This window comes from Neomonachus schauinslandi, chromosome 2 (genome assembly GCF_002201575.2).
Source record: "Neomonachus schauinslandi chromosome 2, ASM220157v2, whole genome shotgun sequence".
NCBI classification, from domain to species: domain Eukaryota; kingdom Metazoa; phylum Chordata; class Mammalia; order Carnivora; family Phocidae; genus Neomonachus; species Neomonachus schauinslandi.
The window spans coordinates 121,758,805-121,782,958 of record NC_058404.1 but is presented as its reverse complement, the minus strand read 5'-3'; the positions used below and the strand labels follow the sequence as shown (position 1 = coordinate 121,782,958).

Genomic DNA, 24,154 nt, shown 5'->3' with positions numbered 1-24,154 from the left:
GCTTTTCCTTTTCTCAAGAAATCAAATTCCTCAAGACTAGGTTTGGTGTTCCTCTTATATCCCCCGCAAAGCCCCCTGGACGTCAGCCCTCTCCCAGCAATTACCACAGTGTACTGCAGCTCCCTGGTCTGACTACTCTTCTAGACTACAGGCCTCTTGAAGGCAAGGATTATGTCTTGTTCACCTTATCTGCTGAATGGATGGATGATGAATGGACAGATGGATGACTAGGTCCAGTGTAAGGGCAGAAATGGTTAGGATCTAAAAGTCAAAGGTGGTAAGTGCTATAATAAAAATGTAGTTGGCACCAAAAGTCAGTTTGGAATAGAGGAGAATAGACTGTAGGACAAAGAATAGAGCTATGAATATGATAGATAGTACCTGAATGCAGAAAACAAAAGGAAGTGACAAACAAAACACTAAACAATCCTAAAGCCATTATTACTTGGTTTGTATGCATAAGATGATTAATTATATACCAGATTAACCCTCCAAAATTGTTTTAAGATTTCCTGAGCATATGGGCGCCTGGGTGGCTCAGTTGGTTAAGCGACTGCCTTCGGCTCAGGTCATGATCCTGGAGTCCCGGGATCGAGTCCCGCATCGGGCTACCCGCTCAGCAGGGAGTCTGCTTCTCCCTCTCCCGCTCCCCCCTCTTGTGCTCTTTCTCTCTCTCACTCTCTCTCTCAAATAAATAAAATCTTAAAAAAAAAAAAATTTCCTGAGCATAAAAGGCTAGGCAATAGAAAAAGGCAGCCCAAGAGAGGACTGTTGGGTAGTGTAGGGAAATTAGAGGTTGGAATTCACAATCCTCTAGAGATGGGTCATAAAGCTAAGAATTGTCACAAAGACGGGGAAGCCAGCAGAGAGGTATAAAGTTGACATCACCAATGCACCAGCTGAAGACCACTATATATTTCAAGTAATGCTCCAAATATACTCATTTACCTAATTTTTCACACCTGAATCAAAAATCACCATTCATATATTTATTTTAATTCATATTTTTATTCATCATTCCTTCACCAATTAAATGCATTTGTCATAGTTTCTACAGTTCACTCCTTACTGAAAGATTCAAACCTTCTTCTCCATCTTCACCAAAGAATTATTTTAAAAGAGATAAAAAAGAAAATAAATTAAAAAGAGGTAACCCATTACCTACCCCGGAAGGAAATATCGTACAACCAGTCCAGAAAGACTGACTTCAAGCTCAACAATGGAGAAGTACATCAGTTCAGCCCCTGTGTCTTCCTTTACGTGAATGAAAGCATAGCGGGTAGGGCAGGAAGGTCCTCTTTCAATTCTTTTTTGCATGGTTTTTTTTTTTTTAAAGATTTTATTCATTTATTTGTCAGAGAGAGAGAAAGAGAACACAAACAGGGAGAGGGGCAGAGGCAGAGGGAGAAACAGACTCCCTGCCAAGCAAGGAGCCCGATGCAGCACTCGATCCCAGGACGCTGGGATCATGACGTTGGCCGAAAGCAGACGCTTAACCAGCTGAGCCACCCAGGCGTCCCATCTTTTTTGCATGTTATAGCTGATCATTTAAATAGACTCCAGATTTAATTGGTGTTTAGGGAAATATTTATTCCTTAGACAAAGGATTATTTATTTTATAAGTTCAGCAAAATGATTTCATTTCAAGAACAGCTTAAATCAAATCCTAATCAAATCCCCATAATTCAAATGACTTATACTTGTACAGAAGTGTTCCTAACTGATACATAGAATGATGACCCAGTTAATGCTTTTACAATGATCTTGTAAGTTTTTAAAATAAAAGATGGGCTCTTTTTTCAATGAGAAATTAAAAACTTCAAATTAGATCCAGGACACTTCTCAATAATTTTTCAATATATTTCAATTCAAAAACAGTGTTTAGTTACACAGAATATTAGCTTTACAAAGTTATACACTTTTTCTTCAGTCTTATTGTAAGCTAGCTCTTACTTATGCAATGGATGCAGTATTATTGCATGGGTTCTCCCATTGAGCCAAATTGTCACTGAGCAACTTGTTTGCATAACCCTGCTAACACAAGATAACATGGCTTTCTTCAGAAAAAATCCCCTGTGTATAGGTAAAACAAAAAACAAAGACATACAGCATCTAAGTGTTTGCTGGTGATCTGTTACCTCACTAAGGCAACACTTACAAAGTTTAATATAATGAGTATATGTTACATAATTCAGCTAAGCAACTCATAAAAGTTATCAACTTAAGTACTCTGAATAACTTAGGGATTCTATTAAAGAACATTCCAATCACATTTAGTCCTCAGAGGGAAAAAACTGCATTTAATAAAAAAGGGATAAGAAAATTATTGACCAGAGAAACAATTTCTCATACAGCTGTACTACTAAGCTAATACTTATACCCAATAAGAATTCACGGTCTGAAATTTGGCTGGGTCCTCAACGCTAACCAGCAATCCTTCCATTTCCTTTGCCTTTCCGCTCTGTAAATTTTCCATACTTTTACAACTCTCCTCAAGTTTCCAATCTCATCTCTTTTCTTCTCTCAGAGGATAACCTCCTCTCCAATTCCCCAGAGAATATAGAAGCCAACAGACAGAAACTCCCTCAATCTCCTGTTTCCATCTTTCCAAATCCGGCCATACACAAAGGGTATCCGTACCCACCACCATCTTTCATTCTTCCATTCTCAAGATATCCTGCCTAAATACTCCAAGAGATAGTAAAACAAAGCACTGCTCTTCCTTCCTTATTTCTACCATATCTTGAGCTACTCCTCTTTTCCTTTTAAGGTGAGGATAGAGGAAACGAAGAAAAAAAGATTTTTAAAAAATAGCACCAGATTTAGGGCATACCTATTCTCCAAAACTTTCAACTCTATTCTTTGGTGATATTTCAAAATATATAAGTAGTTCTATAGTCTTTTTTTTAATCACAAAATGCTTCTAAACAGAAATCACATATAATACAATTAACTTTATTTAGGTCTTTCATTAAGAACATACTCTCCCAATAGAAAGTCAATTCTACAAGAAAATACAATTTGTTTTCAAATAGATGTGGTTTCCTGGAACACATTTCAGCACACCATTTATTTAAAGCTTTTTCTTGAAGAAATTCAAAAAGAAGTCTCTCATTTATTCATTCACCTATCTCACATAGTCAACCAACTCTCAATCACACAATACTAGTTATAAAAGTAGTTAGCAAAATTACTTATATCCCAAAAGTGCTTCACTACCATTCATGCTAATCAAATACCCTTTAGCATGGCTTCACCATGATTAGGGAGTCTTTTTTCTTTTCTTTTTTTCTACCAAACACCAACATCTGTGGCCACACTCAGATAAAATGTTACAATCAAGCTTTAGCATCTAAATATGTAGGGAAAAAAGAAAAATGTAAATACATTGATATTTTATTTAAAATGACTTCAATTCTAGGGGGCGTCTGGGTGGCTCAGTCGTTAAGCGTCTGCCTTCGGCTCAGGTCATGATCCCGGGGCTCTGGGATCGAGCCCCGCATCAGGCTCCCTGCTCAGCAGGAAGCCTGCTTCTCCCTCTCCCACTCCCCCTGCTCTCTCTGTGTCTCTCTCTGTCAAATAAATAAATAAAATCTTTAAAAAAATTAAAAAATAAAATGACTTCAATTCTAAATTATGGTAAGAAAAAAAAGAATGAACTAAAAAGCAATGGAGAAAAAAGGATGAGGAAAAAAAGGAAATAAGATCAGAAGAAAAGTAGATAAGAAAACGTTAAGAGAAAGACAATCTAGTTTTATCTGCTCTTCACTTGAGCTAGTTCACTGTACTATAATTCATTCTCCATGTGAATTATCTGATTAATCACTGTTTAGAGTCCTTCAACCTTGCTAGAGAGCAACATCAGTACAGTATCAATAAAGCTTCCCTAAGCTGTAGCAGAAAACAAAACAGCATTTTCTGTAGTGTTTCATACTCAAAGGTTCATTTTATTTCCAGAAAAGCTCTTCTTAATTATAAAATCAGTTACATCAGATCCCCAAAACCTAGTTCACAATTTTCCAACTCTACCTAATTCTTTTACTTTAAGTAGAAGTATAACATGAGGTAAAACTAAAAACACGGAGGCGGAATAATTAGAGTACGAAAAATATTAAAAGAAGAGGACATTATTATATGTTTGCATATGTATATATAAAGATGGCCTTAAAGAAATAGAAAAAAATTGTGCTACATTAATACAAGTGAATTTGAAAATGCTGTTGCTATTGCCCTCAATTTTCCTCTCATATGAAATTCTTCTACTTTCCTGTATACAAAGACAAAACAATTCTTTCTCCTCTTTTATCCTCTCTTAATACAGTTATCTAAATATTATACTATGTCAAAAAATTGAAATAATATTCCCCAAGAAAAAATATCTGGAAGCAACTTTTGCCTTATAGTTACTTTAAAAGATGGAACCTTCCATAGAGTTGGTACTTTACAGACTGATCTGATAAATAACATAAAGCATAAGACACCCAGAGTTCAATTCTTCTGTGTTTGTTCTTCCACCAAATTATAGTTCACACATTTTTTTAGGCGTCATAACATTAAAAAATTATGTTAGTATCAATTCTAGTTGAGATATAACTCATATTTATCCCTACCTGAGAACTCCATCTACTTGGTCTTTGGTGTAGCCCTTTCCACTTTCACCGCTACTAGATGTGCTGTCCTTTGTACAATTAGGCTTGTTTTGATCACCACAACTTGATGGTTTTCGGCAATGAGGGCTATTTCCAGCGGTGCTTCCATTTTTCATAATTATTTCCAACAGTGCTGTAGAAAGATACAGAAAGCATACTATGCCATGTTACATCATGTATATACACACGATCTTGAGAAGAAAGTTATAAAGCTGAAAAATTAAGAATCATGTACTCCAAAAGTATTCACCACATGGCTTTTTAAAATAAAATATATTCCCTTATATACCTGTTTAAGATCACATCACTTAGAATATTAAGAAATTAAACCTAATAACTCAAAAGTACTATCATTTAATTCCTTATGACACACCTACATTTGTCATATCATGGTGAAACCACAGAATACCAAAGAAAAAGAGAGAGTCATTAAAGAAGCCAATGAGATTATCTACAAAGAAATAGAAATTAGACTTTCTATTTATTTCTCAACAACAACAATGGCAGCTAAAAGGCATGGAAATAATACCTTTAAAATGCTCAGAAAGAATAACTGTCAACTTGAATTCTGCACTTATTTTCTAGAAAATGCTCAAGATTAAAAACCTTTCAAAGAAACAAAAATGGATAAAATTTACCACTAAGATTTCACTAAAGGATACTGTAATATATAGGTTTTGGGCAGAAGGAAAATGCTTCCAGATAGGTGAAAATGTAAAAGGGAATGGCGAGCAAATACTGTGGTAAATGTATGAGTAAATCTAAACATTGAGTCTATAAAACAATAATATAGTTATGTCTAGGATTTGCTTTAAAATACTGGAGGAGCATAAAAGAAAGGGTAGAGAAAATATATATAAAATAAGATTGGCCATATATATTCATAAAGGTTAAAGATGAGAGGGCAATAGGAATTAATTACACTATACTTTCTTTTGTGTACGCTTGAAACTTTCCATAAGTAAAACTAAACATAAGGGGGGACTGGGTGGCTCAGTCAGTTAAGCATCTGCCTTCAGCTCAGGTCATGATCTCAGGGTCCCTGCTCAGCGGGGAGTCTGCTTCTCCCTCTCCCTCTATCTCTCTCCCTCCACTTGCACGTGCTTGCTCTCTCTCGCTTGCTCTCAAATAAATAAAATCTTTTAATACATGTTTAAGAAAAACTAAACATAGAAAAAAGAACTAAAAGGAAGAAACAGAAATTCGCCATGGTGGTAGAAAATTTTAACACATTTCAATTTAACACAATGCAATGTCATTTATTAACTCACATTGGGTAGATGAAAAAATCACCAGGATACAAATGATATAAATGTCTAATTTATCAAGCTTGATCTAAGAGATACAACATTATGCCCAACAACTGGTAAATATTCATCCTTTCAGGCACACAAGGAATAAAAACACTGACTACATTATAGCTAGACCATAATGTTATTCTCTTTGAATTTCTAAGAAGTAGTCATATATTCTACAATCAAATGAGCACAATGCATTTAAGTAAGAAATCAATTTAAAAATTTAAGTAGAAAGATCACAAATGGGTTAGGAAAAAAAAATTGAGACAACTCGTATATCAAAGAAATAATCATAATAGAAATGAAAAAATAGAATTGAAGAAAAATGAACGTACTACATATCAGAACATGTGGGTCAACAAATGGTGCTGGGACAAGTGAATATCCACGTGCAAAAAAATGAATTTGAACCCCTTTGTTACACCATATACAAAAATTAGCTTAAAACAGATCATACAACTAAATGTGTGTGTGAATATAGAAGTAAAGAAAAATTTCTTCCTAGAAGAAAAGATAGGAATACATCTTTGTGACCTTGAGTCAGGCAAAACATTTTTAGATAAAAGTACAGGTGACAGAGAAAAATAGAGAAACCAGACTTCATCAAAATTAAAAACTTTGTCCCTTCAAAGAATATTATCAATAAAGTAAGAAGGCAATCCACAGAAAGGGAGAACATATTTAGGAAACCATACATCTGAAAAAGACATATACCCAAGAGAAATAAAAACACACATCTACACAAAAACTGGTTCACAAATGTTCATAATAGCATTGTTCATAATAGAAAAACATTGGAAACAATCCAAATGTTCATCAGTTGATGAATGGATAAAATGTGATATGTTCATACAATGGAAAAATGAAGTACTACGTAAACAATCAACAAAACTAAAAGGCAAAAAACTAAAACTATGGAATGGGAGAAGATAATTGCAAATGACATATCTGATAAAGGGTTAGTATCCAAAATCTATAAAGAACTTAACAAACTCAACGCCCAAAAGACAGATAATCCAGTTAAGAAATGGGCAGAAGACATGAACAGACATTTATCCAAAGAAGTCTTCTAAAGAAGACATTTTTTCCAAAGAAGATATACAAATGGCTAACAGACATATGAAAAGATACTCAACATCACTCATCATCAGGGAAATACAAATCAAAACCATGATGGTTACACCCGTCAGAAGGCTAAAATTAACAACACAAGAAACAACAGGTGTTGGTGAGGATTCAGAGAAAGGGGAACCCTCTTGCACTCTTGATAGGAATGCAAACTGGTGCAGCCATTCTGGAAAACAGTACAGAACTTCCTCAAAAAGTAAAAAATAGAACTACTCTACTATCCAGCAATTGCACTATTAGGTGTTTACCCAAAGGATACAAAAATACAGATTCAAAGGGGTACATGCACCCCGATGTTTACAGCAGCATTATTAACAATAGCCAAAGTATGGAAAGAGCCCAAATGTCCATTGACTGATGAAGGATAAAGAAGATGTGGTCTGTCTGTCTATCTATCTATCTATCTATCTATAATGGAATATTACTCAGCCATCAAAAAGAATGAAATCTTGCCATTTGCAACAACATGGTGCAACATGGAGCTAGAGTGTATTATGCTAAGTGAAAGAAGTCAGTCAGAGAAAGACAAATACCATATGATTTCACTTATATGTAGAATTTAAGAAACAAAACAGGAGAACATATGGGAGGGGGAGGGAAAAAAAGAGAGAGGGAAACAAACCACAAGAGACTCTTAATGATAGAGAACAAACTGAGGGTTGATGGAGGCAGGTGGGTGGGGGATGGGCTAGATGGGTAATGGGTATTAAGGAGGCCACTTGCTTTGATGAGCACTGGGTGTTATATGTAAGTGATGAACCACTGAATTCCATTCTTAAAACCAATATTGCACTGTATATTAACTAGAATTTAAACAAAGGTTTGGGGAAGAGGGCCACCTGGGTGGCTCAGTCAGTTAAGCATCTGCCTTCAGCTCATGTCATGATTCCAAGGTCCTGGGATCGAGCCCCACATTGGGCTCCCTGCTCAGCGGGGAGTCTGCTTCTCCCTCTGCCCCTCCCCCTACTTGTGCACACACAGGCACGCTCTCTCCCTCTCTGAAATAAATAAATAAAATCTTTTTAAAAAAATTTGGGGAAAAAATGAAGCTGATATATGCTACAACATAGATGAATTTGAAAACATGCTTAGTTAAAAAAAGTCAGAAATATTGTATGATTCTATTTATATGAAATGTATAAAATAGGCAAATGTACACAGAGTAAGGTATATTAGTCACTGCCAAGGGCTAGTGGGGAGGAAAGGGTGGAATTGGGGACAAATGAGGATTAACTGCTAATGAGTATAGGGTTTCTTTCTGAGGTGAAGAAAATGTTCTAAAATTGTTTGCTGCAATGGTTGCACAACTGTGAATGTACTAAAACCCACTGAATGGTATACTTTAAAAGAATGAATTATACATATGTGAATTATATCTCAGTAAGGCTGTTATATATATATTTTAAAGATCCTAACAGTGTTGGCAAATTTGCAAACATATAGTTGTTTATTATTTATATCATATACGCACTTATATATGTATATAAGTATATACATGTATCTATGTATATAAATATATAAGTGTGTGTGTATATATATACACACACACTTCTTTCTACCACATCTTTTCTCTAGTTAATGCATTCAAGAGGTCACCAAAGACATAAGAAATTGTTTTTATAATATCTAGTTGTAGATGATGCAGAAAGGCTCTTAGACAGCAACCTATTAGTTATTAACAAGGTAAGTATGATATATGTTATATAGTTAATTTTCAAATATAGTTTAGTTTGTATTTAATGCAATCATAATGTTAACCTTTAGAGCAGAAGCCAGCATGGTCTAGAGGTTAGTGGTTCACAAAAATTCTCAAAAATTTTGTAAGAATTCTGGGAAGAAGGATGTGACAACAGCTAAAATTTTAAATCTCTGCCAATTCCCTTATAAAATCTGAGCAATTAGATAGCAAAATCAAAACCTCATGCACAAAATCCCAAAGTACCAGAAGGTGGGGATGAACCACCAATAAAGCTACAAGATCTATGTGGGTTTTACCATCTGTGTGGGAAGAAGTAGAGCACAGTAACAGGGCATTTGCCAGTCCACAGAACAAAAGAACTCCAAAATAACCGACAGGGACTTTCTATATTACAACACAGCAGGCAAAACTGAGAAAAATATGTAAAAAAAGAATGAGTTCTGCTCCTATTGTAGCATGTGAGTGACAGGGTCCACAATAAACTCTTAAGGGCATAGAAACTCCAGGCACTAAAATGTTCAAAACTGATCAGTCAAAACTCCCATCCAGAACAAAAGCCACACCAAGAACCTTCTGAGAACAGGACCCAAACTGAAGAGGACAGGGGGCAGTAGAAGAAATAAGAAACTCCAGATGAAGTGAGGACGGAGGAAAGAGAGAGAACTTATAAAGCAAGGTGATATATTTTCAAACATTACCCAAAAACTGGAGAAGGATCTCTGAGTATTTAGAAAGGCTAATTAACTTCTCATAAAAATGAGTATAAAAAATTAGTAAAAGAAAATGGTAGAACTGATATCTGATACAAAGTTATTGTGAGAAAAAAAGTGAATAGGAATAAAATAAATCTCTGAAGACAATGAAAACATACCACAAAGACTTGCCAACAAAACAGGTAAATGCTATAAACCACTACTTCAAAACAAGCTGAAAAGACTTTAAAAAGTTATACACAATACAAAAGTACACCATAAATTAGAATTAGAACAACCCCTAGAATTATTCATTCAGAGCTTAGATGATAAAACTCAGGAAACAATAAGAAATAAAAGAAAAAAACCAATTCAAAAAAGAAGACTAAACTAGTAGAAGGAATTAATAAACTACAGATAACTTTGTGTAAGCAAAAGAGAATATTAAAAAGAGGAAAAAATTTTAAATTAAAAAATGAAAAAGACAAAAAATTAGAAAAAATGGCAAATACTGAAAATAGTTAAAGAACATCCAACATACATATAATAGGAGTCCCAAAAAGGGAAAAATAAAGCAAGGGACTAAAACCAATAAAACAATAATTGGGGAAAACTTCTCTGATAAAAACATCTAAAGTCATATAATGAAAGGGCAAATCACATAACTAAGAATATTGACCCCAAATAATCAACCCCAAAATATATTCTAGTAAAATTAACCAAGCATCTAGGCAAAAAGATAAAACAACTTATAAATGAAAGAAAATTAGACTGTCATCAAACTTTGCTTATCAGTAGTATTTGCAGAAAACAATGGAATAACATATTTAGATATCCAAAGAAAGAAAATTTCAGTCAAGTATTTTGTATGCACCAACTAACTTCAAGCACTAAGTCCCCAGATGAACAGTTTTCAACATTCCAGAACTTAGGAGCATAGTTCCCACAAGCCCTTCCTAGAAATCTACTAGAGAACAAGCTTCAGGAATACAAGATAATTATAAATACATTGATATAAGGACTGATGGTGAGAACTAAATGTATAGTGACCTACAGAGATAAGACTAAATAACGAATAAAAGAAAGCGCATATAGTATATAATAATAATATGCTCCGACACTGTAGACAGATTCAAATATTTTTAAAATGGTGGGCTTCTTTTGGCTTGTCTTTTACTTGAAAAAAACAAATTATTGGTCTTCTCTTCCCTTTCCTTTTCTACCTTTTGGCAGCTGATATGTGGATGAAGGAAGCTTATTGGAACCAAGAGGGAAGCTATAGCCAAAAACAGGCCTGAGAATGGCATTACAAATATGGAAACAGAGGCTAGAATGAACTCTGTTGGACTGAAAGGGAGGTTTGTGGATGTTGCACAGATATCAAAATTAATAAAGATTAAATTACTATAAATGTGCATATGTCCATATACAAACACATATAACACACAGATATACATACACATACATATACATACATACATTCACACATACATATATTTCTTAGCTCTGTCGACTGAGAGGACCCAAAGGCAATGACAACCCTGTAGCAAGAAGCCTATCTAGTGTGTATATCTTACTTTCCAAGTACCATTGTCCACTGAAAAGAGTAAGAGCTCCTTGGAGAAATAGCTGATTCCCAGGACAATAAAATAAAAAGTGAACCCGAAAATTGTTTTGTGCCAGAAAGTAAGAATGCTCAAAGAGTGATGGAGACATGTCAAAAAGTTAAAGTCAAAAAGACGCAGGAGTCAGTTTGAAGGGACTTCTGACTAAATCTGAGGTAATCTGAGCATCAAAATTAAAAATGATAGCAATGGGGGTGCGTGGGTGGCTCAGGTGGTTGAGTGTCTGACTCTTGGTTTCGGCTCAGGTCACGATCTCATGGGTCATGAGATTGAGCCCCACATCATCCCCATGCTCAGTGGGGAGTCTACTTGAGATTCTCTCCCTCTCCCTCTCCCCTCACTCACCCACATGCTCACTCTCTCTCAAATAAATAAATCTTTTAAAAACATGATAGTAATGGATTAAATAGGAATCCATGAATCCAAACTAATAAATAAAGTTGAATGCCAACTAATAAATTGTAGAAGGAATGACAGAATTAGAAAACCACCATTAGAAATTTTTTCAGGAAAGAATCATCGATGGACGCTTAAAGGAGTTGGGGAAGTTTGTTGGGGAACAGGACATTTACACAGTTTTAAGTATTTTCCCACAAAATATTTATTAATTACAATGGGGAAACAAAGTAATTTAGAATGGAGAAACCTGACAATCAGCAATTCAAACAAGTGATGAAAATTAGCATCAATCAATAAAGACCAGATCACTCCTGGTATGTTATACTAAGAAAACAACATCACTTCTATGTATTCCTGCCAAAAATTCACATAAGGAAATGTCAAACCCAAATTGAGGGAAATTCTATAAAATAACTGGCCTGTACTCATCAAAAATGCCAAGGTCAAGAGAGAAAAAAGAAAAGATAATCTGGAGAATAAAACATGTCAACTAAATGCAACATGTATCTTTTTTGTTATCAAAGACATAATTGGGAAGATGGGTAGAATCTGAAAGAGGTACATGCATTAATTTCATTAATTTAATGGTTGTACTGTGGTTATATAAGAGTGTCCCTGTCTTAGAAAATATACACTGAATTATTGAGGGGTAATGGGACATCATGTCTATAACTTACTCTTAACTGGTTCAGGAAAAAATATAGTAAGAACAAATTGTGCATGTATGCATGGGACGGGGGAGACAGCAGGGAAGGACAGAGGAAGGGCATGATAAAGCAAATGTAGTAAAATTTTATGAAATTGGAAGCCTGAGTGAAATACACAAGGGAAGTCTATACTATTCTTGTGACTTTTCTAGAAATTTTAAATTATTTCAGAATGTTAAAAAAACTTGAAATGGGGAGGGAAAATGGGAGAGTATAAGCTAAAAATTTTAACTTTTCAATAACTGTATTAGGGGAGTAGTATTGATAATACTACTCTGAAACTATTATGTAAGTATATGATGTGGCAGAAAGCAAAAAAATAATTATGACATATTCTATCATTTACCATGGCCTTGAGAACCAGCATTACTACTGTGGGAGGAAGGAAATAGAAATATAAGCTAGAAAAAAAAAGAAATATAAACTAGAGAAATTTAACACCCCAGTGCTTAATTTGAATGAAAAGTAAACGTATAAACTCGTAAGCTGTTTTAGCTTTAGGAAAAAAAAGTTATTTCCTAGTCTGTACACTGAAAAAGCCCAGAAATAATGAACAATCCAGTAGCTACAGCATCCTTAGTGCCAGATTGTAATGTTGAAACACCATTTTCCACTAAAAGAAACTTATTGGAGATATGATTCCAGATCTCTCACAGAAAATGTGCAAGAGGAACCTGAAACATTCTGTTACACCAAACAGCAAGCCAACTATTAAAGACTATTGGGAATCTGTCTGTACTCAGGAGGTAAATGTGAAGGGGCTCCCTACTGGCCAAAGACCTAAAAAATAATACAGTTGACCCTGAACAACCCAGCAGTTAGGGGCACCAATCCACATTGCAGTTAAAAATACCCATGTAACTTTTGGCTCGCTAAAAGCCTAACTACTAATAGCCTACTATTGACTGGAAGGAAGCCTTACCAATGACATAAATACTTGATTAACACATATGTTGTATGTTATATGTATTATATACTGTATTCTTACAATAAAATAAGCTAGAGAAAAAAATGTTACTAAGAAAATTATAAGGAAGAGAAAATACATTTATAGTACTGTATTGTAATAAGCAAAAAAAAAAAAAAATCTGATTAGTGGATCCACACAGTTCAAACCCATGTTATTCAAGGGTCAACTATACTAATTAGCTGCTTTTGGGGAAAAAAAGGGAACCAACCCCTTTTCTTGAAAACTGATAAAAGCAATCAAGCACTTGTCTTTCCTGTATGAACTGTACCACTATGTAACCCCAAGACAGGAAAGGGGAAATACCTCTTTATAGAAGTAGTTCAGCTAATAAATGAAGAATTTTTTAAAACTTGTGGAGCCAGATATGAAAATGATTTTATGTGTTTAGCATTTATAGGTGGACACCAAGTCCCTATGCATGCTAGTTAGAAGTTATCTGTACATTCCCTTTCATTCTTAGCATAAAATTATCTTACAGTGTTTTTCTGGACATCATCCAGGTTAATAGCTAGATGCTGAATATTGCTGAAGCAGGATCATACTGTTGTTTTATATTTTCAACATCTTTATGATACTGAAAATTCTTCTACAATTTCATGCATAGGGGCTCTGCTTAACAATGGCTACGTGTGTACATGCACTCACACCAAACACTCTTTGCCTCCAAAGAGTGAAAATTTGGACAAGTTCCATTACCTCTGGGTCTCAATATCCAGTTTTGTCATCTTAAAAATGGACTCAGCAAGGCTTTCTGTATTAATTTCTGGAACCAATGCCTGAGAAGGTAATATGATTCAGTTCAAATAGTGCCAGAATTTAGAACACATTGGATTTTTCTGTCTTAGCTATCACATGAGATCTCATTAGCAATAATGTGCAGTATTACAAACATTAGTTGGGCAAATACAGTACTTATAAACTTATAAACCAGACTACATTTACTTTTGGTTTTCAAAATTATACAATATCATATATACATATGCCTTCACTTTCCACACGTATTGCTTTACTTTCGGGGTTTTGACAGACTCTGCATTTAAGAATACTCCGTATTTAGGACTGGTAAAAAAGTAAATACAGTATTAAAAATGTTTATGTGAATCATCCAAAAGTGAAGAACCAAGATCTGTTTTTATTTCATAAGTTTCTACTGCACACCTGTTATATAGAATGTCCACTATTAGCTAAATCTAAAATAAGGATAAATAATTTGAAAAACAAATGGATGTTTTCCTCCTCTTCACAAACCAGAAACAGCTTTTATTTGTGTGATTATAAAAGTAATGTTTCTCAGGTCATTAAAAAAGACATAACAAAGTAAAAATCACTTATAAATCCCACACAAGAAAATCACTCAACCATTTTGGTATATTTGACTCTAAGTTACTCTAGTTAGCTGTCAAGTTTTTTATGTATGCTTAAACAAAATTAGAATAATCTAAATATTTGATAGCTTACCTTTATTTAGTTCATAAGATATCATGTATTTCATTTTTTATCAATAAATATCAGTCCACATCATTTACTTATGTATTTATGTATTTTTTTATTTATTTACATCTTATTCAGGACTACTGCAGTAGGGGAGTAATCAGGCTTAACTCCGAATTCAGCAAAGACAGCTGGGGATTTATGGCCAATGAGCAGGGTGAGGGGATCAGCAGATGGAAAATTATTGAGGCACATTATCATTTTTAATAGATGCATAGTATCTCAATGCAATGTAATTTATTTAATCGATTCCCACTGAACATTTACACTCTTTCTAAATTTGGCTAGTGACAATTTTTATATATACATTTTACATACTTATCTGATTATTGAAAAGCTTCATTTGTGAATAGGATGTTAAGCTATAAGATTTTCATTTAATTATTTAGCAAATCATCCTTATTGAAGGGAATAAAGTTATATAAACAGGTATCATTCCAGAAAATACAGCCCTATATATGCCAAAGCAAATACTGTCAGGTACGAGGGGAGTAAAAAGGATAATAAGATTAAAATGGTTCCTGATGGCAAAAGACTTTTTAATCTAGGAGAGGGACGGCTATACACACAGAAAGCATAGCATGAGGAATGAATGCAGCAAAATAGGGAGAACCACATGTTAACTAAGCATGGAATGAGTAGTTGAATCTAAATGGAGAGCAATCCTAACTTAAAGCAATTATTTTCTGCTCAAACAAGTAACTAAAAATGACAGAAAAGAGACAAATATTATACTGTTGACGCCAAGGCAGTATCCAAATACTTTTGGCTTAGTAATAATACACGACATTCTTACAGCACTTAATAAAATATCTTTATAATAATCCCATGAAAATTACAGATGAGATAACTAAGTTTCAAGAAAGGAAAGGAGAATCACAGGAACTGAGCCATTATTATGTCCAGCAGATACATCATATTTCATTCCTGTAGAATGTAAGCTCTAAGAGGACAAGGACTTATTATTCACTTACTCCGAAGCCACAAGGAAGTGTGGATTCAGCAAATGTGTGTTGAATAAATGTATCCCCATTTCAGAGATGAGAAAATTGAGGGCCCAAAAAATAGTTACATATGCAAGGTCACACAACTATAAAATTAAGGTTCAAAACTAAATTCAGTATTCCTTCTTTAACTATAAAAAACTTTGGCTATTAGCTGAAATTTGGAGATCATTTTATAACCCTTAATTGAATGTTATGGAATATTTGTTCTGAATGTATAGTTTGTACTCATCACTAAAATTTAATTAAGTCAGAAACAGAAAGAAAATGGAATTGCCTTAAAAGGAACAGGTTGGCTAATATTCAGATGTGTAATGACAGTTTGAAAAGCTTTATTTTACTATTTTAAGTCAGGCAAAAGAGGGACAGAACTTTGAATTTTTTATTAGATTTAAATTTTAAAATAATGTATAAAAAAAGGAAAATTCTATACATATATCTTTCACATAGGGAAAAAATAGAGTACTATTTTAATTGTTATTGTGCAGATAGATGCTGCAAATTACACATGAGTTATTCATTCATTAAAGCACACAGGATGGCCTTTTTTGAAGTTGTAGGCCACAATTTAGTTCAAGTTACTAAGAAATTCTTGAAAACAATCAAAATGCTTTTCTTCGAAAAAAAACAATCTATACTAATTGCCCCCCGATTAGTATGAAACACTGAAGTTAATATTAAGTAAATAGCAATGTAAAACATTAAAACAGTGAGATTGTATCCCTCTGTGAAAGTCCAAAACATATCAATAATTCAATAAGTATACAGTTTAAGAAACTAAAAAGTAATTTACTTTTCTGCCTGCTGACATTATTTTTCCAGAATATGTAGTAGCTAGTCATACATATCAATCCTTTTGAACATAAACCAAACTCATAGAAGGAAAATTTTTGAATATTTATAAAATTCAATTCACTTAGAAGTCCACTGAAATAAATGATCCATAAAATAATATCCTCAACTAAAAACATAGAAAGCAACAATGTCCTAGATCCATTTGAAGATCAAGCTTCTCCTCAAGGAAAACTCTTGCCAACTTTTTTAAGTGTTTTATCAATCAAACTGCTCACCTGGCAAAAATAAAATGTAAAGAGGATAAAAATTCTGGAGTTTAGTTAGAATTTACTCTCACATTTTCCCATTCACTGTATAAGAATAATGAAAATCAATATGCAATGTTTTCTTTTGCCTATGTTAGTATGAAAACACATCCAGAGGAACCTTCAGTCAAAACCCTGAGGCATAAGAATTTATTAGTAATCTAGAATAGGAGAAATTCAGGGATAAAATTTTAAAATTTCATTTTAACCACTAGCTTCACTTTCTTTCTACACCAATTATTTTCTCAGGACTTACACAAATGTTCTAGACCTTTTCCTCCCCTCCCTACCATTAAACGTCTTCTGAGAACATTCTATGTAAAACACACTCTGCTAAGTATTTGAGCATAACTTTATTTCAGCAAAGCTCACCTCAACCCTGGGATGAAATCTTAATTTCACAACTAAAGAACACTTAGAGATGCTAAGTAACTTGTCCCTGGTTACAAAACTGTCAGAGGTAAAGTATGCATCTAAACTAAGATTTTCTGACCACGCCACAACTGTAAACTATCACTTTCCTTGGTAATCACAGACTGCCTTTACAAGACATTGTACTATTAATTTTCACTGTTATCTTTCTTAATGTTTTCTATGTTCATGTCTTTAAGAGCAACAACTGTGTTGTGCTTTTATATCTTACAGTATCCTTTAGCAGACTGATTCAAATTGCTTATATGATAGGGGTGCCTGGCTGGTTCAGTCCGTGGAGCACGTGACTCTTGATCTCAGGGTTGTGAGTTCAAGCTATGTTGGGCATAGAGCTTAGTTAAGAAAAAAAAACACTGAAAGAATAAAGTTTCTCAGTGAAGCATTAAACAAACAACAAAAACAACAAATTGTTTATATGATATAAGAATGACAAGCTACAAGTTTAAAGCTTCTCAGAGCTTCACACTTGTTAAATAGAAATGATACCAAAAAATTGAGTGCTTACTGTTAAATGCATTCCATATATTAATTCCTTTAGTCCTCACAAGAGCCCCATGAAATCGGTACATTATTGTCCCATTTTGCAGATGAAAGAGCAAAGGCTAGAGAGGTTTATGCTACTTGCCCAAGATTAAGATTACAGCCAGTAGGTGGAGAAGGTAGGCTTCAAAAGCCAAGGCATTCTGTCTTAAGTGGTTACTTGCTTAATGTTAAAACTGTCCCTCTAGTACTAGATAATGGTTAAAATGAAATCATGTATTCATACAGTATGCAAATTTTAATTCTGGGCAATGATTTCTTGAATATGACACCAAAAGCACAGGCTTAAAAGCAAAAACAGACAAATGAGACTACATGAAGCTTAACAACTTCTGTACATCAAAGGACACAACCAGCAGAATGAAAGACTTCTTACAGAATGGGCGAAAAAATGTGTAAATCATATGATAAGGGGCTTACATCTAAGATATATAAAGGACTTCTACAACTCAACCACAAAACAAATAATCCAATTAAAAAATGGGCAAGGGTGCCTGGATGGCTCAGTCCGTTAAGCATCCAACTCTTGATTTCAGCTCAGGTCATGATCTAAGGGTCATGGGATAGAGCCCCACTCAGGCTCTGTGGTCAGCATGGAGACTGCTGGAGTGTCTACCTCTCCCTCTCTCCCTCTGCCCTTCCCCCCACTTGCACACCCCCCCCATAAGTAAATAAAATCTTTAAAAAAAAAACTACTTTCTGTCAATCACCTGAGTTCTACTCTCAACTCAGCACCTTAATAATAATAATTAAGTTATTTTAAAAAAATGGGCAAAGGACTTGAATAGACATTTCTCAAAGGTGATATAAATAAGTCAACACACATATAAAAATATGCTCAACATCACTTATCATTAAAGAAACTGCAAATCAAAACCACAATGGGATATCACCTCATACTTTTCAAAATGGCTACTATCAAAAACAAACAAAAAAGTTTTGGTGAGGATGTGGAAAAACTGTAACTCTTGCACACTGTTGGGAATGTAAAATGGTACAACTGCTTTGGAAAAGAGTATAGTAGTTCCTCAAAAAATTAAAAATAGAACTGCCAATATGATCCAGCAATCCCATTTCTTGGTATGTATCTGAAAGAATTGAAAGCAGGAGAAACCTGCAATGTGATACTTGCACACCCACGTTCATAGGAGCATTATTCACAATAGCCAAGATATAAAAACAACCTAAATGTCTACTGGCAGACGAATGAATAATGAAAATGTGTGTGTGGGGGGGTGTAAAATGAAATATTATATAGCCTTAAAAAAGAAAATCATATCACATGCTACAACATGTACTTAAAGGAATTATGCTAAGTAAAATAAGCCAGTCAAAAAGACAAATACTGTATGATTTCACTTACATAAGGTATCTAAAGTAGTACAATTTTAGAAAAATAAAGAATGGTGTTGCCAAGGGCTGGCAGGCAGGGAAAATGGGGAGTTGTTTTGTTGGTATAGAATTTCAGTTCTGTTAGATGAAAAATTCCAGAGATCTATTACACAACAGTTTGAAAACGGTTAATACTACTGACCCATATGCTTAAAAATGATTAAGTAAATTTTGTTACATATTTGTGCCACATTTTAAAAAAATATTAACTCCTTTCTTTTCTTTCACTTCCTTTTCCTGTCCTCTCTGGTAAAGTATTCAACAGCAGTGTAATGAAAATGATAGATAAAGCAAAGAATACAACAATATAAAAAAATTGAGAAAATAAAACAGCCTCACGTTCTTATTAACTTATCATTAATTTTCTTAACCTAGAAATACCTTGAACCTCCAGTGAAACAGTATTCTATTGGCAAGACAATAGAGCATAGCGGTTAAAGGCTTTTTGGAGCTGAAAAGCTCAAGTGCTATTCTGACTTTGCTACTAATTACTCTGTGACCTTCCTAAAATATTTTCATTCATTCACTCATTCATTCATTCATTTATTCATTCATTCATTAAAAAATGTTTACACATGGGTAAACCCGGTTAAACGAATTCCATCTCTACATAGGACTGTTCTGAGGAGTAAATGAAATAATTCATATAAAACACTAGGCACAAGGCCTGGCACTTTAAGTGTTCAGTAAATGTTGGCTATTATTATTACTTTAAAGCCTCCAGAGCAGGACCTGAACAGAGCGAATTCAACTTAAGTCAGTCCAGTACACCATTCCTTAGTGATTTGCCTAATGAATCGATAATTATGGTGTTATCAAATCCGATACTATTTAGGAAATCATTGCTGACTCTATCATTCTTGCCCAATTTGTGCTCTTTTCTAAAAAAAACTCTCTACCAGGGAAAAGCAATGTCATCTCAGGTATTCGAAATGTTTGGTTTGGGAATAGTGTTCACCCCAAAGGTGGTGGAATGGAGACGTGTACATGAGCCATTTGAGTTCCCCATTCCTCTCACTTCATTAGGGGCCTAGGCCTTATTTGAGGGTGAAGATGCGGTGGGAGGGGGCCACGTAACCAAACAGCCATATATATAAAGCCCCACTCAGGTAAGACGGGGCCAGAGAAATCTTCTGGCAGAATGACAGCTAAACCTTTACAAAAAGGACCGGAGAACCGGCAACACTCGTCTGTCAGCTGAGAGGCGGCATCTCAAAGGCAAGCTAGTGCAGAGGGAATCTCGGGCAGCCCATCCCAGGCCCGGCCCGGGACAGTCGGGGCCGGGGCGGGGGTGTGTCGGGATGCTCCTCCCGGGGCCCTGCGGCGGGATCTGGCAGGCCGGGGGTCCCGCGGGTTCCCGGAGGGGCGATGGTGGGGGCAGGGGCGGGCTACGCGGCGGTCTGGGGACCCGGCAGGTAGGGAAGGAAAGGACAGTGAGGGCCTCACCGCGGGCCGAGGGCAACGGGTAGAGCTTCTCCGCCTTCTGCAGGAAGCGCTGGGCCTTCTCACGGTTGCCGGCGTTGAGGGCCTCCCGGGCGATCTCGACACATTTCTCCGCCTCATCCCGGTTCCCCTCCATGGCTTGCGCTTTCTTCCGTTTCCTCCGGTAGCGCAGCTACGGGGGTACGGACGCCGCGACCGCGGCGGAGGCGAGCCGGCCCGGGGTGGGGGCGTGCGGTGGCGAGCGGGGAGGAGAGCAGGGGACCGTGGCGGCGGCGGCGGCCCGGGCGGACGGGCAGGCTCACAGCTCCGCCTCCTCGCGGCGGCCTCCCCGCCCCCCGCGGGCCCCTACGGCGCTAGCCGCATCCCTCCGGGCCCCAAGACCGAGCTCCCGGGCCTGGGAGTCGCAGCCGACTCGGCTGTCCGTGCGCGGCGCCGACACGCTCGGAGCCGACCAACGTGTTGGGGGGGGGGGGGGAAGGAGTAGGCGGGCGATACCAGCCCTGCTGCCCGCCGGGGTATCCCGTCGAGGTAGGGACCCCGCCTCCTGCCTTAGCATCGCCGTGCCCCCTGACCTCCCAGCGCGGCCAGCGCAGCCGGGAGCCCGCCTTCCCGGCGGCCGGGGCGACAGTTGGGGCCTGGGGACGCTCGTTTACAGGAAAAATCCCAGGGATCGAAGGGCCCGCCTCTCGGCCCTCAGCCTTCGGAGATTTCGGTCAGGTGAGCACCGCGCTGTCAGTCCCTATGAAGCGCTTCCGGCACAGGTGTTCAGAAGCACATTAGAGCGTCGTTTGACCCTAACCACGGTACTGTTTTATTTCCTTATTTCAGCTACACACCGTTTTCCTGACCCACATTCCATTAAATTGTCTCTCGGTACATCCAGAAGGTACGAACACTTTATTTGCAGTTTGCAAATTATTCTGGTGAAAAGCCCTAGTCCTAATCCTTTGTGATCAAAACAAGGCAGGAACCTTTTCTTAATGTATTATCATCACAGAAATGACTTGTTGGATTTTCTCCCTTCTCCCATTTTCATGGCACTTCCTCGTGGAATGCTGAACCATGTCATGTTGGGTCTCCTTGGTGGGGGGGGAAGGGACCACTTATTGCTTGGTAAGGACATCCAAATTTTAAAAAATTAGGACAGGAACTTCCCGCAAAGCAAGTGTCAAAATGGTCCATTCAACCCAACCAAAAAATACTCGTTTTTTTCACAATGTTCAAGCAAGCTATTGTTAGCATGCAAATATGTAACTCAGGACTCGCAAAGAAATAGACACTCTTCTGGAAAATGGGAATAGCACGCAGCTCCCCCCCCCCAATATTAACTACTGAAAAATTTAATTCAAGTAGACTTCAAAACACTGTAGTGCATGAAAAAACCATTATCTCCAAAGTCTAAACTGAAAGTTCCCTCTGTGGAGGTAGCTATAATGCCCTCTCCCCCTCCCCAAATCCACCACAGCAATAGCCCACCAGTGTGATGCCATCACACAGAATAGGCACAGCCAACAAATTGAGATGGTCAGCTTAGCCTAAGAAACAGCAACTTGCCCCACTGCAGCTCCTGCCAACGTTTTAAAATTTTTAATACCTCATTACATAATATTAAAAAAAATTACACTTGGGTCAGCTGACTTTATCTACCAAGTTCAATTTCAAGAGAAGAAATATGCTTATGTTACTGCTGTATGAAATACCTACTCAAAAGAAAGGAATGCCCATTACAATCAAGCAAATTTAAAACACAACTAAGTTTGGGATATGACCTTTATTGAGCTTATCCACTGGAGTGGAAATAATGTCTGTACAAAACCAAATGTTTGTTACTATAACTTCTGCATCACAATTAAAATCCAAACAGTTTTTTAAAAACAGTCAACTCAATCAAAACCCACTACTTCAGAATCAATAGCTTCTTTGAAGCCACAGTAACACTTAAATATGGTTAAGACTCGAATGCAGAAATTTGGTTGGTTGGAAAGCTAATTAAACTTCCAACTTGCTCAAATAGAATTACAAAAAGGCAAAATTGTGTTTTTCACAGAGATACAGTCCACTGGAATCACCAACACTGGACAGCTGTTAAAGAGTATTTAGAGTCCTGAGATAATAAGGAATCCAGGCATCCTTTAAACAGTCTTCTGTTGTCCTTTCTTCCCAATCAGAGATTTGTGGATGTGTGGAATGACACCTAGGAGAGGAAGAGGGATTAATTCTACTTTTCAATATACATATTTTAAAAATCACACAACACTTAAAACCAAGACAGTTTAATGTTCAACTTGGAAAATGTCTTTAAATGCAAAGCTCAAGTATGTAACAAGTCATTAAGTTATATACATGAATCAAATTTGATAATGCAACCACACTGAATATCAGTGAAAATAGGCCTTCTGCACTATAAATTAATAACGAGAACTACACAATTTTTTCTACAAAGGAATAAAATTTTAGTATTTACATACCACCACCAGCAATTGTAGCCTTGATGAGAGAGTCCAATTCTTCATCTCCACGAATAGCAAGTTGCAAGTGACGAGGGGTAATACGCTTTACCTTCAAGTCTTTTGATGCATTTCCTGCCAATTCAAGTACCTACAAGGCAGATTCTAATCAATCTCCTTCCAACTTCCCTTAAAGCCAAAGCCCAGAGAGTAGAATCAAACCTTCATGTAGGTAAATCTACCAAATGACGTCTTCCCCTACTAACTGAATGGCAACACATGCAAAAGGGGGCACGCAATTTTATTTCCAAGAGCAGCAAACTCAACGAAGCTCAGTAAGATTCCTTAATGAACACCAGCCCCCTCTAGCGTTCTCAGAAGCTTCTAGCCGCGTTTAGGGCCTGGGAGTTTTTCTTGCATCACTTTCCTCCTTCCCTCTCGCTGCCTCTCCCCCCCAACCCCCCAAACCTTTTCCAGATTATAGGCGTACACCCATTTACCTCTGCGGTGAGGTACTCCAGGATGGCTGCGCTGTACACAGCGGCAGTCGCGCCCACACGTCCATGACTGGTCGTCCTAGATTTCAGGTGTCGATGAATACGGCCCACCGGGAACTTAATTTTAAGCACACAAACATAAATGCACAAAGATGTTAGAGTCAAAGACGGTAATATTACACGCGCGCCAAACCAAGGGGCATGGACGCTGGTGCAGCAACGCACCCCAGCATCGACACACGTGATCGCCCCCCCTTCGGTATTTATCGTATCGGCTAACCAAGTCGCGACACCGCATCACCCACGCAAAGACAAAACGCCCATCCAGAGCGATGATAAACAAGAAAAAAGGTTTAGAGAAAAACGCCACAATTCCCAGACTGCACGAACAACCACTGACCTGCAAGCCGGCTCTCTGTGAGCGGGAAACCGCCTTTGTCTTGGCCTTTCCGGAGTCCTTCCCAGCCTTACCGCCAGCCTGCGGCGCGCACACGCCCGCGAGCGAAGGAGGAACGGGGAATATAGGATTACCAGGGCGGTGTGCCCCTCCCCCACCGCGGCGCGGCCCAGGCGCGAGCGCGGCCCCGTGCCCAGCCGGGGTCTCCGGCCAGCCGCGCGCCGCAAGGGCGACCCCGCCCGCC

At 37.1% G+C, this 24,154-nt stretch overlaps 2 protein-coding genes across 2 annotated transcripts in view; both read right to left on the bottom strand.

The window, feature by feature from the left end:
• The window catches only part of DNAJB14 (DnaJ heat shock protein family (Hsp40) member B14), a 50,275-nt gene extending 29,419 nt beyond the window's left edge, over window positions 1-20,856 (bottom strand). The window contains exons 1-2 of the mRNA XM_021680378.1: window positions 20,573-20,856; window positions 4,611-4,782 (exon numbers count right to left, since the gene is read on the bottom strand). Coding sequence (XP_021536053.1) covers window positions 4,611-4,782; window positions 20,573-20,705 — 305 coding nt within the window. The 5' untranslated portion in view covers window positions 20,706-20,856. The remainder of the gene's footprint in view (window positions 1-4,610; window positions 4,783-20,572) is intronic.
• A 1,469-nt stretch (window positions 20,857-22,325) lies between these two features.
• The window catches only part of LOC110572105 (histone H2A.Z), a 2,650-nt gene continuing 821 nt past the window's right edge, over window positions 22,326-24,154 (bottom strand). The window contains exons 2-5 of the mRNA XM_021680377.1: window positions 23,914-23,991; window positions 23,517-23,630; window positions 23,038-23,167; window positions 22,326-22,763 (exon numbers count right to left, since the gene is read on the bottom strand). Coding sequence (XP_021536052.1) covers window positions 22,702-22,763; window positions 23,038-23,167; window positions 23,517-23,630; window positions 23,914-23,991 — 384 coding nt within the window. The 3' untranslated portion in view covers window positions 22,326-22,701. The remainder of the gene's footprint in view (window positions 22,764-23,037; window positions 23,168-23,516; window positions 23,631-23,913; window positions 23,992-24,154) is intronic.